Raw genomic sequence first — 15,101 nt, 5'->3', positions numbered from 1 at the left:
CCGGGTTGGAGACACTATCTGGGTTTCTCATTGGAACGGTGCCTTCTTTACCTTGATGTAATGGATCTAAGCATCTATCTCCTGGACTTTCAGCGCCGTGTAGGTCGTCATCATCACCTGGTGGGGTCCGCTCTATGATTCCTTTAGCAGATCTGTGATCCACTTCTTGACGTACACCTGGTCCTCAGGTTGGATGTCGTGGACAGAATTCTCCAGCGTGAGCGGTCTATTCCACTGTAACGTATTTCTTAAAGAATTCAAGATCTTATTAGGTGACATAACATACTCTGCAATCGCCTGGTCTCCACTCACATGTACCTCTCCTTTTAATATGGTTGCATGATATGGTTTGCCATATAGTATCTCATATGGACTTACGCCTACCTTTTCTCTTGGTTTAATTCGAATCTTGAGTAAGGCTAAAGGCAAAGTTTGAGGCTAGTGCAGTTTAGCTTCCTAGCAAATCTTTTTGATTTGTCCTTTCAGGGTTTGATTCATCTTTTCTACTTGCCTACTAGACTGAGGTCTCCAGGGGGTATGCAAATTCTAGGTTATATCTAACAATCATGTTAATTCTTGCACTACTCCGGCTATAAAATGCGGACCCCTATCTGATGACAATCTTAAAGGTACTCCAAATCTTGGTATTATTTCTTTTAACAAGGTTTTTACCACTTCTTTAGCTCGATTAGTTCTACATGGAAAAGTTTCTGGCTACCCTGAGAACCTACATACATACACTAACAAGTGTCTATATCTCTGTGCCCTAGGCAATTCAGAAAAATTAACTTGCCAGTAATCTCTAGGTTGTGGCCTGACTTGCAACTTTCTCATTTGTATTTGTCTCTTAACTACTGGATTATTTTTCAAACATACCGGGCACATTGCATTAACTCTTTTTGCCATTGTTAACATCTGATTAGAGATTATCTCATTCTTCAAAAATTTTACTAATACTTCTGCCCCCCAATGACATTTATTATGTTCTGATTCTAAAATAAATTTCATTATGCGAGTAGGTACCACTATTTGTCTCGTTGGTGTAACATACCACTTAAGTTGATTCCTCTGTGCCTCTAGCAAGTTTATTAGTTTTCTATCTTCTATTGAATATTTGGGCTCTTGATTCAGGTATGGGGTAGCTGGATTTGTTCTTACTGGTACTAATGCCATTTGAGTCTATATTTCTCGTGCCACTTGCCGTGCTGTAACATCAGCAAATCGATTTCTTCTGTAAACGTCTCCTTCCGCAGTCTGATGTCCTCTAACATGCATTACTGCAACTGCTTGGTGACTGTGTGTCGCATCTAGTAGCTGTAACACTTCTTCCCGGTGCTTGATGTTGGTTCTCTGTGAATTCAAAAGCTCTCTTTCTTTCTATAACGCCCTATGTACATGAACCACACCAAAGGCGTATTTAGAATCTGTCTAGATATTAACCCTTTTGTCTTTGCTCAAATACAGGGCTCTGGTGAGTCCAATCACTTCTGCCTTCTGGGCCGAAGTTCTAGGTAACAAAGCTTTTGCCTCTATTACTTGACCTAATGTTACCACTGCATACCCGGCATAGCGAGTCCCATTCTCGACAAAACTGGATCCATCAGTATATAGTTCCCATTCAGGTTCTTCTAATGGTTCATCCTTTAGGTCGGGTCTGCTGGCATATGCTTGTTCAATTACCTCTATGCAATCGTGCACCAGTCTCCCAGCCTCCTGGTCACTGCGTAAAAACTCTGCTGGATTAACATGATTAGTAGTCTTTATTTCAATATCATCTTGTTCTCTCAGGATAGTCTGGTATTGCAACATTCGACTGGATGATAGCCAGTGACCTCTTTTTTGCTCCAAAACGGCCATGACCATATGGGGAACAAACACTTTCATTTTTGCCTCCAAAGTCAATTTCCGGGCCTCTTGAATAAGAATTATTGTTGCCACCACGGCTCATAAACACGAGGGCCACCCGGAACTTACCGAATCCAGTTGTTTAGAGAAGTATCCTACTGGCCTCTTCTAGGATCTCATTTTCTGGGTGAGGACCCCCAATGCTAGTTTTTGCCTCTCATTCACATACAACTGGAATTCTTTGGTCAGGTCAGGGAGTCTTAGAGTTGGGGCTTCTTTTAGTGCCTGCTTCAATTCCTGGAAGGCCTTCTTTTGATGTGTCGTCCACTCCAACCGATGCTGCTTCAAGGCCTCATACAGTGGCTTAGCTAGGAGACTGAAATTCATGATCTACAGTCGACACCATCTCTAGAAAAGATCTCAATTCCTGATGGTTACAAGGCAAAGGAATAGCACATATTGCCTCTATTCGGTTTACTCCCAAATGTCTCTGCCTTTGTGTGATCTCACAACTGAGATAAATAACACTATTTTTGAGCAATTGAGCTTTTTCTCTAGAAACTTGATACCCTGCTTGGCCAAGCATGTTGAGTAATTTAATTGTTAATTCCACACACATTTCTCTTTCCTTAGTAGCCAGAAAAATGTCGTCCACGTACTGCAGGACTACATACAAGGATGGGGATATTGTTACCTGGGTTATCTTCTATTCTTCTAGCTCCTTGGCCAGTTGGTTTCTAAAAATAGTAGGGGAGTTTTAAATCTCTGTGGGAGTCTCGTCCACGTAAGCTGCTTCTATCTCCTAAAATCAGGACTCTCCCACTCGAAGGCAAAATATTTCTTACTCTCTACTGCCAGTGGGATGCAGAAGAAGGCATCTTTAAGGTCAATCACTGAGAACCATTTAAACTCCTCTGATACAGATGTTCACAAGGTGTAAGGATTAGCAACAACTGGATGTATGTCTTTCACTATTTCATTAATAGCCCTCAAGTCTTGTACCAAACAGTACTTACCATTAGGTTTCTTTACTGGAAAAATTGGAGTATTATACTCCGATTCACATTCCTGTAATATTCCTTGAACTAAAAATTGTTTAATTAACAGGGCTACTCCCCTCCTTGCCTCAAGCTTCAAGGGGTATTGCTTTACCCTCACAGGTTGGGCCCCTTCCTTTAGTTCTACCTTTACTGGCTGCGCAGCTTTAGATTTTCTGGGGACCTCTGACTCTCATACCCAGGGTACTACAGCTTGCTCAATTTCTTCTGGAATAGGAGAGGCATCTACTACTTTGATCACAAAAATGCCTGCTATTTGTTCTTCAGGTATTTCCAATTTCACCTTTCTTCCTTCAAATATTATTTTCACATTAAGTCGGGACAACAGGTCTCTGCCAAGAAGGGGTGTGGGGCAGTTTGGCATATACAAAAATTGGTGATCTAATTCTTTCCCCTCAAACTTAAAATTTAAAGGTTGTAAAAATGGTTGTTCCTCTAGCTTCTCTGTTGCCTCTACCACCTGTACCGTTGTGTCACTCAAAGGTCCGAATCATCTATTGAGTACAGAATATGTGGCTCCAGTATCTAATAATACCTGTAAATCATTCCAGTCCGGATTCTGAGTCTTTATTACCATTTTAACCACCCTTTCCACCCTTTCAGGATCTTCCTGATAACTCCCTGCTGATTGCTTCCATATTACCAAATGCCCGGGGGAGAAAGGCACCTTTATAAGTATCCTTTCTCCCTGTGGTCCCACAGCTTCCTTTAACGGTGCAATTAACTGTGGCCCCTTCTGCCCCTTCTTTCCCTGGCGAGTCCGCCCTGCTAACAGAGTTCTTTTAACACTCTCATTCTTTTCACCATCATCACCATCACTATCGCTCTCACTAGATCTCATTTTTATAGCTATATCCGTAGGGGGAGCAGGGGGCACATTAGGAGCAACCGGAACCCTCGGGGGTGCTATACAATAGGACAAATCTTCTTCGATTGAAGGATACAAATTATGCTCCTTTCTTTCTTTACATCTCACACACTCTCTCTCATCATTCACTTCTAAAGCCAAGATACCACACTCCTTTTGCCATTCCTCTTTCCGGTACAAAACGAAAAACAAATCTAAGTATGGTATTTCATCCCATTTCTCATTTCTCTTTAAAAATTGCATCAAAGATTTCATTATCTCTAATTCCAGTGTACCATTCACTGGCCATCTCGCATCTCCAATCTCATATTCAGGCCACCAATGATTACAATAATCTATCATTTTACTTTTATCCAATTCTTGATAATACTCCTCACTTTTCCATCGTTTCAATATACAACCTAATGGTGTATTTCCAGGTATTTTACCATTGGCTTGCACTAAGGTTTTAAAAGTTTTAAAAGACATCATATTACAGCCTTTAATTCCACCTTTAATCCTAATAAACCAATATACTTTAAACCAATATACCTTCTCACTGTCCTTCCTAAAAAAAAACAAAACAGGAGGCAAGTTCCGGTCCTGCGTCTTTAGACGTCTTATGGCCGGAGCCTAGGCTTTTCTACCAACTACTAAATCCAAATCCAATTATCACCTTTTTCCAATATAAAGCACCTTCGGGCTTACCTTGGCAGTTTGTCCGACAGGCGCGGGGTCGGGCACGACCGATGACTCCCCGAGAAGTGCTCGGTGCTGGCTTGGAGTGGATCGAGACACGAACCGCCCCGGCAACCCTTGGAGTCCTGCCGCGGTCGCCAGAAAACTGTTGCCCGATTGATAAATGACACAAAACTCGGATAAGTTTCAAGTTTTGTGCGGTGCTTTATTAAGGGCCCGGGGAGCCGGTGGACTAGCGTCCCAAGCCCGAGCCCCCAATTTCACGTATGGGTGCTTCTCTCTTATACATGCAATTCATAACAAAGTTTCTAAGGAACAGTTCCCTTTGCCTAGTCACAGACGCCTTGTGATACATTCCTTGGTTCATAAACAAGATCATTAATCTTGTTTATCTTATTCTAAGAGCATTGTATGCTGCCTCTAGACAGGTTAGCATTCTTACTTTCCTACACTAGTTTAAATATTTATTAAATCTCTAAGACTACCTGCTAGGTTACACACAAAACCCAACACAGACTTTCAACGGCTACAAAACTGCTTTTAACAAACCGATTCACACACAACTCACTATAATTAAACATTTTGCTAAATTTCATTTCTTTTCCAACACACAGAGAAAATTAGTTCTTCTGGGGGACAGAATAGACATTAGAGAGTAAATGGTATTTTCTGTGTTTTGGATTGTCTGTTTTGTTTCATTTTTAGTTTAAATGAATACTAGAGGGTCAGTGACAAAAACCCAGCTAACTAGTTATTACTGGTGGTAGGATGCTTGTGTGTTATGTTCCTCTTTCAGGCTATGGGTGTGTATCTCTATGGTGAATTAATGGTGAATGAAGATGCAAAACAACAAGAACTTGCACGGAAATGCTTTGCTGCAGCACAAGAACATATGGATGCATCCTCAGCCAAAGTGGTGGCAGAGATGTTATTCTGAAAAGGTGATTTTTCATTTTAATCCTAACATCCTGATTTTGCTTCATATAGAAAAAGTATGCAGAGCTCAGTGAACATGGTAAACTATGGCATACCATACAACTTGTAGCTGCTTAGGCTGAGAAATAACTCTTGTTACATGTCTTGTTGGCTTGTTTTTTCTTCTTTTCCTTAAGCCCAGCAGCGGGAGCAGTGAGTTACATACATGTAGGCATAGCTGGAGAACGTGGAGAATGGCTTTATTGTAATGGACTATACAAGAGGCAACTGTAAGTCCAAATGGCCAAAGAAGGCCAGGCTCTGCCTACAGTTGTTTCCCATCCTGTATTCCTAACTCTGCTTACAAAAATTTCAATTGTGCAAGGACCATTTCTGTTTAATAGAGCTGCATTTTGACCTGACAGGCAGCATAGTCTTTGAAAAAAGCCTGATCCCACAGTGGAAATATGAAACTGTGGACTTTGAAGCAAATATCATGTGAGAACTAGCTGATAATTCAGGTTTTTTTTGTGTTAACCGGAGGTTTTAAAGATTGATTATGAGGTAAGAAAAGTAGCCTTAACAGGAAAAAGCTAGCTTGTTTATGAAATTAAAGGAGAGGAATCACCAGAAAAAGCAGAATTGCAAAAATATTTCTGGAATGATGATTGCCGTAGGCTATAAATTTGCAAAGATACTTTCCAATTCTCTGTCCGAGCAGTTGGAGGTAGCCTTACAGTGTCTGCACATGCATGTTTAATGTATAACCCATTAAGATTTGTATGAAAGTTTCTTAGAGTACAGCATTTTTGGTTAATCTTATGACTCATCCTACAGACTGATTGCTGTGGTTCTTCACAAACTTTACAGCTGATTTGTGGTATCAAAATTCAGTCTTCTAATTTAGCAAAAAAACATTGTCACCTAATTGATACCAAGCAAAAATCTTAATTTTCTTCTGTTCTAGCAGTACTAGAACTGTGAGTTCCGCTTGGTTTTGTAGTGGTTTTTTGCTATGTTTATATGAAATACAGCCAATGACAGATACTATGAAAGCAAATGTGATTATGAAAAGCCATGTTGTTCTTCTGTATAGACAAGAATTGTGCCTGCCAAGAAAACTTTTTGGGAAAGGTGGATCAGACTGTAGAGTGGCAGGATATCAGTGGTGGGGTAGGAGAGACACCTTTTAAAACAGAGCTAAAGAGACTCTTTAGTGTACTCCCAATTATCAAGGACTCAAAGGAATTTGAGTTACGTTCAACAGTTCTTAATCTTAATCTGGTAGGTGTCTTCAAGTGTCTGAAGGCCAGAAACAATAAAATCAAAATTTCTACAAGATTCTGATGGTAAGTATCTAGCACAGGAAAATTACATGGTGTGCAGGTGTTAGCAATAGTCTAGAATTACCCCTTTGACTTTACAGAGTGGAAGTGCATGGTTAGCTATAACATAAAACCTAAAGATACTGAGTACAATACTCTGTGTAACTACACAGCTTTCTTTTAATGTTATGGCTGTTTGGGTTCCTGGCATGATGATTTGTGACTTAAGATTAAAATCACATTGCCAGGGATTACCACGCAGCCATGACCACAGCTGCTAGCATGAAACTCACCATTAACAGTCTGATGGGTGCACAGCGTGGAATCCTCTCCATCTATCAAAAAAATAAACAAAAAACACACATACACACACACAAAAAAAAAAAAAAATAGAGAGAGGGAGAGAGAAGCAAACCCCCAAACCCACCAAAAACAGAGGAAAGCAGCAGAGCATCATGGAAGAACCTCCTCCGAAAACTATCTCTGCTGAGACCAAGATCTCTCTGGTGAGGTGCAGAGCTTAGCTGATTGGTGAACAGTGATTGTTTTCCTCTTTGTTCACAGTGGCTAAGTTCTGCACCTGAAGAGAAGGGAGAGGAGACTCTCTGCAGGGCAGAGAGCGTTTGCTGGCAGAGATCCCTTGCTGCTGAACGGGCAGATTTGTGATGAAGGCATGTGTCTGAGGCTCAGTGTATGGAGAATAAGAGGCAGAGGCAACCTGGGAAGGACCAAAGACTTTTAGTTTTAGTTGAGAATAAACAGTGCTCCTTAAGTTCTCAGTCTGATTGCAGATGTAAGGCATTGCCTACAGTAATTTGGTTACCATGCTTTCCTGAAGGTCAGAGTAAATAACATTTGTGACTTTTAACCTGAAATTGTCAATAAAGATTTTGTTTTCTCTTTAATGGATACTGTAATGATCCTCTCTGAGCTAAGCTGTAGCTTAGCACTGTGTGTCGTTTGCAGGAAATGGTGGCAGCTCCAGTCGGAAACAACTTACAGCTGCTGCTGTTGTTCCAGGCTGTTGATGGACCCGTCCTCCGGTGCCTACTGAGCTGATATCAGTTCTGATTTTACACACTGGCTCAGTTCAGCAGGAACAGGAGTCGAGCCCTAGAGCAAAAAACAAGATGTACCTTTCCTAAGAGCCTTTGAGAAATGTTGTTGCTGTTTTCTCTCAAAAATGAATCAGTACACCTTATGTCCTGATGTTAGATACTAAATGGCCTAAGGTGGAAAAGCTACCTCAGTACTGTTTAAGAGGACTGTTGGCTAAAGATGAGAAGGTATGTGAATATGTAGCACATCACACAGTATTGCTCTGGTAACTTGCCTCCAACATTATTTTCAGAGAAACCTGGTAATAACCAAAACATTAGTGCTTCCGCCATGGATCCCTCCCTGTCTTCTCCAGACCTTGTTGTGGTAGCTTTAGGAAGCTAAAGAGATCATTGTTAACTCTGTAGCTACAGTTAGACTCTACTGGTGACCTAAAATATAACTCAATTTGGAAAGCTGGGGCAATCAAGAATGCAGAGATATTCCTTCATTGTGACAGAGTAATAACTTTAAACGCTGTTTCCGTTGCAGGAAAGATCACAGACAACTCTTTTAATAGATCTTCTGCTAAACTCCGATGGTACTAGGATTTCATTGACCCAGGACATCAAAGGAAGGATTATGTGACTGCTAAAACAATCAGCTGACAGAAATATTAACCTTTCTGTATTTCTAGAGGTCCACTGTAACTGAGAACGCAAGACAAACTACACACACATGAGCTTCTCTGACTCTAGGTAGTTCTTTGATACAGGAATTTCTGGATTTATCCTTGTGCTTTGGTAATACAATCATTCTGGTTTGCAGATGCCAAAGATTCTTGATTTGAACAACTTTATTAATTTGGGCATTCTGAAAATGGATGGAGTTGTATTGCGTACTTAAAACTTTGTTTGTAACTTCTATGTCATATTTATAAAGCCTCAGTGTGAAATCAGCAGGGGCTGGGGTGGGGCTTGTAAGATTAGATAGAAGCAGAAATAAACTGTAGAAAGTTACCTGCCATCATCCTAGTGATGGGATGGGACTGAAGAAAAAACACAGATCATCATGCTCTCTCTGTCATGTTTAGGTGAAATTTTACTAGAAGTGTCAGACCTCCCATTTTCTGAAAATGTCTTTCATGCCCTTGTGATACTTATTTTGCAATGATATCTCAAGTGTATCCTTTCCTGATCAGTGAATCTCTAAATTTTTAGAAGACATCTTCATTGTTCCTTTCAGAGAGTAAGAATTTAAACCACAAAAATCTGTGAACTTATTTCCCTTGTACTCTATTGTTTTATATCAAATCCTCTTTGATAATAATAAAATTATTAATTTTTTTTTCAAGTATATATAGTCCTTCCATTGCACTGTGGTTCAACATTATTTTAAAAACATGGGAAGAAGAATGACTTCATTCCTTCTTTTGCAACAGGAGAAAAGAACCTGGAATTCATTACTTAAGGGATGTTAATGAGAAAAAAATAAATGAGGTACTTATTAAAAGTTCTTAGAATCTAAAGTGAAAGCCTGCCTCAACATTGTCTTCAGTACAAAGAGTACAGTTCCTTTTCACGTCACCACATTTTCTGACCTCCCCCTTGGCAGGCATAGTGTCAAAACCTGAATTAAGGGACACTCACCAAGTTCTTTCAAATGCAGCAAGAGTTAGGAAATTGTCCAGGAAGGCACTGAGACACCACAATGACTTCTAATGTAGTGACTCTCACAGACGTAGTTATTACAGGATCCTATTCATAACAGAGTTACACTTCATTTCACAGGTTTTTCTGCGAAGGCCAGCAAAAGAAACCAGCTTGCTTTTTGCCTTTTTCATTGTGTAAGGAAAAAATGCAGAGCTGGATAAGACTCTTGCACAAAATATGCAGAAATTAAGTACATTGTAGGCCTCTTCGTAGCCAGTACTGTTAAAGCTACAGGGCAAATAAGATATTACACATTTTTAAAATAGCAGCAAATATTTCTTCTTTCAAAACAATCTACTTGCCTTTTTTATTTTAATATTGAGCACAGCAGTAGTTTTGTTTGCTACAGCTCCTACAGTCGGCTTCAGCAGCTTTAACTTGAACATTTCCCCGCACTACAAAGTCGTGACCCATCATGTGTGGTAGAAACTGAGAAAAGCAACAGAAGATAAAACGCAAACACCAAAATACCAAAAAGATGACAAAGAGGTGGCAGTCCTGGCCCTTCATCAGTGCTTATGGGGCCTTTTGTTGCTAATCCAAGCATTGTGATATAGAGTGAGGCTCCAGATTAAGAAGAAAGCTGAAGGTGGCATTGAACAGTTATGGTCACCATAACTCATCAGAGAGCATAGGAGACTCACATATGTATTGTTTAGTAGGGTCACTAACATGATATAAGCATTGCCCTTAGTTTAAAATCCTTCTGAATCATGCAATAAGCATTGGAATGGAACCATATAATTGTTTACAGAATCACAGAATACGATGAGTTGGAAGGGACCCACAAAAATTATTGAATTCAGCTCCTTGCCCTGCACCGCACCAGCCCCAAGAGACACACCGTGTGCCTGAGAGTATTGTCCAAATGCTTCATGAACTCTGTCAGGCTGTGACCTCCTCCCTGAGGATCCTGTTCCAGTGCCCAAACACCCTCTGGGGAAAGAACCTTTTTCTAATATCCAACTGAAACCTCCCCTGAGACACCTTCAGGCTGTTCCCTCAGGTGCTGTCACTGGTCACCACAGAGGAGAGATCAGTGCCTGCCCCTCCCCTTCCCCTCATGAGGAACTTGTACCTGCAGTGAGGTCTGTCCTCAGTCTCCTCTGGGCTGAGCAGACCAAGTGCCCTCAGCTGCTCCTTGTACAGCAAACCAGCCCCAGCACTGGAGGTGGGGCTGCCCCAGCTCAGAGCAGGGCAGGACAATCCCCTCCCTTGCCCAGCTGTGATGCTGTGCCTGATGCACCCCAGGACAGGGTTGGCCCTCCTGGCTGCCAGGGCACTGCTGGCCCACGTTCAACTTGCCAGGACCCCCAGGTCCCTTTCCATGGCACTGCTTACAGCACCTCATTCCCAGTCTGTCCATACATCCAGGGCTGCCCCATCCCAGATGCAGAATCCAGCACTTTCCTCTGCTGAGCTTGATATGGCTGGTGATTGCCCAGACCCCCAGTTTGTGGAGATCTCTCTGCAGGGCCTCTCCCTGCCCTGGAGGAGTCAACAGCTCCTCCCATTTCTGTATCATCTGCAAACTTGCACAGTATCCCTTCCAGTTCCGTGTCCAGGTCATTTATGAAGATGTTGAAGAGCAGAGGGCCGAGGATGGGGCCCTGTGGAACCCCAGTAGTGACAGGTCCCCAGTCTGATGTCACCCCATTCACTGTCACCCTTTGTGCCTGACCCGTGACCCAGCTGCTCACCCACGCCATGATGTGTTTATCCAGCTGAGGCTGCACAGTAGGTCCAGAAGGATCCTGTGAGAGACAGTATCAAAAACTTCACTGTCTTCCCTTGGTCAGCTGGGTGGGTTACCCAGTCATGAAAGGAAACCAGGTTGATAAGCAGGACTTCCCTCTCATGAGCTGTGCTGGCTGTGACTGATAACTGCGTTGTCTTTCAGGTGTTTTTCAGTAGCCCCAGAATAAGCTTCTCCATAACTTTACCAGGCACTGGAGTGAGACTGACAGGCCCGTTGTTTCCTGGGTCCTCCTTGCCCTTCCTGAAAATCGGGACTATGGTTTGCCAGCTTATAGTCATCTAGGACTTCTGGATTCCTAAGATCACTCAAAAAGAGACATTTTATGATTACATCAGCCAGCTCTGGAAGGATACTTGGATTAATCCCATCAGGCCCCATAGATTTGTAGGGATCCAGCTGGAGCAGTAGGTCCTGCACATGTAATTTTTTAATGATAGATTAGATAGACCCTACTATCAAAAGCCTAAGATGAAATTCTAAGGGGAAAAAACCCCAGCAAACCACCAACGTTATGGTTTTCTTTCAGGTGGGTGTTCTTATAGAGTTCCCAACAGAAGGAAGTTGCAGAATCTAATTGTAGCAAATAGAAGTAAACAACAAATTTATTTCTAAGCTTCCTCTAACTAAATCATTACAGGAAGCAATGTCTTTTCAAACAATACTTTAGTCTAGGAGATGGACTCAGTGGTCCTTGTGGGTCACTTCCATTTCAGTGTATTGTATAATTGTATGTGGCTATGACAACACAGGCCCCTATATGGGTATGCCTTTGCCCTTAGGTTTCATTTACTTGTTTCATAGGCTGCCCACTCTGCATAAAATACAGCATTTTGTAGGAGTTTTTTTCCTCCTCCCATCTCCAATTCAGTCTTTTCCAAACACAGTGGTAATATTATTCTGAAGAGCATTGACAGCCCAGTGCTGGCTATCTCCCACTTACTTCATCAGTCCAGCATCTAGTTAGGATCTCAGTGTTTCTTTTCTGGATGTACCTTTCAGCTCTGAAAATGAATCTCAGATGAAAAATTGTACTGTGTCCCTATAGTTAGGCAAGGATTACCATCACGCTGCTTACTGTGTTGCTTTTTCAGAGTAAAGGCAGACCATAACAAGGGGGTGGCCCTGCGAGTCCCTCAGCTTCTCAGAGTGGGAATGCATTCATTCCTTGCCATACACTTTCTGTTGCAAGTACAGAGCAAAACCATTTTGCTGACAGCTGTTTTCTGTCTGCAGCTTTGCTGGGAGGTGTTTGCAGCTGCTGCTGTCTCTGTAACGTCTCCTTTAGAAGGGAATTAGCTGTACCCTATTGCCCATGCCTCACACAGAATAGCAAAGGAAAATGGTCTGGAAACAAAGGTCTGACTGGAAATGCAGCAAGTGGGCAGCTTGAGGAAACAAGTTAGCATAAAGAGCCCAAGGATTTCTGACATGTAAAAAGCACAATGAAAAAGGATGCTACCAAAACAAATAAAGTTATATGGAGTATTAAAATGTATCCTGCAGAGCACTGCAGCCAGTCAGTTCATCTCCACAGCTGTTGAAAGTCTTGAGAACTGGTATTTGTACTACAGAAAATGTCAAGTGTTTGTAGGCTCCTTTGCATACAGAGGTACATGGGAGGAAACCATGGTGCTTCTGTAAGAATCAGCAAGCAGCTGAGTTACCATGAGCCATTATGTCCCAAAGGCTCTATTAGTTTGGGGTTGATTCTTTCCATGCAGAAACTGGACTGTAAATGTCTGGAAAACCCACACCTTCCAGGCCCCCGTACTGCAGGCAAGTGCCAGCTCAGACACATGAGTGATGCAGCAGGTCTCACTTTCACTACACGTGATTTAAGAGTGACTAGCAGTACATGAAATATCTAAGGCCATTCAAATTTTTACCAGTAACTTAATGGTATTTTACTTTGAAAAAACATTCACATAATAATGTACTCAGATAAGAGCAACATTTGAAATACACCCACACGCTGAGCCAAAACCATCCTCTAATTCACTGAAAACCCTATTCCACAACACCAATTCTTAATATCTAAAAAAAAAAAATTAATACATCTTGTGGTTGTTTTAATAATGTATCTTGTGAGTTTTTAAAGCTACAAAATATCTACCTTTGTGCTACAGTTCCCAGTATTCATGATTCATGTCTGATGTCTTCTGTAACAGTCAAAGATTTCAACAGACACCTAAGTCCATTTCTCTTTCTGACCTCAATTGCTGATGCCCAGACTAGTCAGAAGGAAAAAAATTGCAAGAAAGGACAAGGAAGCAACCAAACAGAGGAGCTGACTCACCTAGAATTTCACAAGTGTATGAGTTTAGGCACATAAACAAAATATGAAGTGAACATATACACTTATGGCTATGTTCCTTTGTTTCTGTGGACACAGTATACTGGAAAATTTATTTTAAAATCTTACCTGCTGCCAAGCTGACATTTTAGGTCAGTGAAATATGGCAGTGTTTAAAGAAATTGAGACATTTGCACAGTCCTTGGGAGAGTAACTGCATTTGTCCATTTGCTGTGATTTAAGCTAAGTGCATATTCTCTGCACAAAATCAATATTTTATAATACTAAAATATACCTGTTTTCCAGAAGAACAACAGGCATTTGTTCTGTTACCTGAAAGCATGCAGAAATTGCAGTTCTGTAAAAATTTGCTTTTACATGATCATTTACACATCGGAAATTATTAGCACAGTGGTAGTGCCCACAGTACAACCTGTGAAACCCTGGTTTTGCTCACATGCCCCAGGGCAGCAGCTGGACATTGCTGTACCCTTTAGCTAACGTAGCTCACTTCAGTCATCTCTGAAAACTGCCTATTTCTGAGCACATCCAGGCTTTTCCTCTGGGCTCATTGGGACTGCTGTCTCAGCACTGGAGCCCTCTGCTGAAGCTCCATCTGAGGCATTTTATTCATGGGCCAGTGTTGGCTGCTTTGCCACTGGCGTCATCCCCAGTCATCATGACTGGATCTAAACAGGCTGGTTTGAGAAGCTGGTGCTTAGCACCATAATGTGATTCACTTCATCTCTAATCCTGAAAGGATGACAGTGCTCATCATCTACCACACAGGAAAAGCATATGTTTTAAAAAAATTTTTTAACCTCAAGTTGTTTCTTCACAGTAACTTTGTCCCACACTTACTTTTATATTTGGTAGTAAAAGTTATTTGCTCTCCAGCTGTACCTCCTTACAGTCAACTCTTGCAAGTACAATAGAACTAAAAATTACATTATCTCAGCAACCATCCTACTTCAGGCTGCATCTGTTCCTTGGTGTGCCTGAAACTCACCTATTTTAATTTAAACTTCTTCCCCAGCATGGCTCTGTGAAAATCAGAAAAGGCCTTGGTTCTGTGAAAGCCCTGCTCAGCAATGGCAAAAACAGCTCTTTTATTATCAATTCTGTGTTTAACAAAAATCTAAAACTCAGACCCACATCAGCCTTTGAAAAGGAAATTAACTCTACCAAAGCCTAAACCAGCACACTCTTTACACAGATGAAGAGTCAGATAAATGAAAGACTGTCAGTTTTATACCAAGAAGAGGTAAGCACACCATTTTACAGTTTCTGCACCCACCTTCTCCCCAGCAGCACTTGCCTCTCCTTTTTTCAATTAAATCACAGGAATGTAAATTCACTTGATAGCTGGAAGGAAGGAATGGAAACTAGAAAGCTTCCAGACTAAGTAAACAGAAAGACCAGTCTTATTTATTTCTTAAGCTAGTTGATTGACTGTTACCAGTATGAAGTAATGCCAGCATCAGCTGAAGGACAGATGTGATGCTGAGAAAAGTTTGACATTCACAGAATGAAGGTCAATGCTAAAAGCTGGTGTGGCACTGTTTTTTTGCATCAAGGGCATTCAGCATCAAAACCACAGGTTTATAACA

General features: G+C 41.4%; 1 protein-coding gene across 1 annotated transcript in view; it reads left to right on the top strand.

Annotated features, from left to right (window-relative positions):
• Positions 1–9,083, top strand: part of AOPEP (aminopeptidase O (putative)) — a 177,110-nt gene extending 168,027 nt beyond the window's left edge. The window contains exons 15-16 of the mRNA XM_058823596.1: positions 5,246–5,390; positions 8,280–9,083. Coding sequence (XP_058679579.1) covers positions 5,246–5,386 — 141 coding nt within the window. The 3' untranslated portion in view covers positions 5,387–5,390; positions 8,280–9,083. The remainder of the gene's footprint in view (positions 1–5,245; positions 5,391–8,279) is intronic.
• Positions 9,084–15,101: the final 6,018 nt, after the last annotated feature.

The sequence above is a fragment of the Ammospiza caudacuta genome, chromosome Z (genome assembly GCF_027887145.1).
Source record: "Ammospiza caudacuta isolate bAmmCau1 chromosome Z, bAmmCau1.pri, whole genome shotgun sequence".
Classification (NCBI taxonomy): domain Eukaryota; kingdom Metazoa; phylum Chordata; class Aves; order Passeriformes; family Passerellidae; genus Ammospiza; species Ammospiza caudacuta.
The sequence above is the reverse complement of the archived record's forward strand: the minus strand, read 5'-3'. Positions and strand labels throughout refer to the sequence as shown.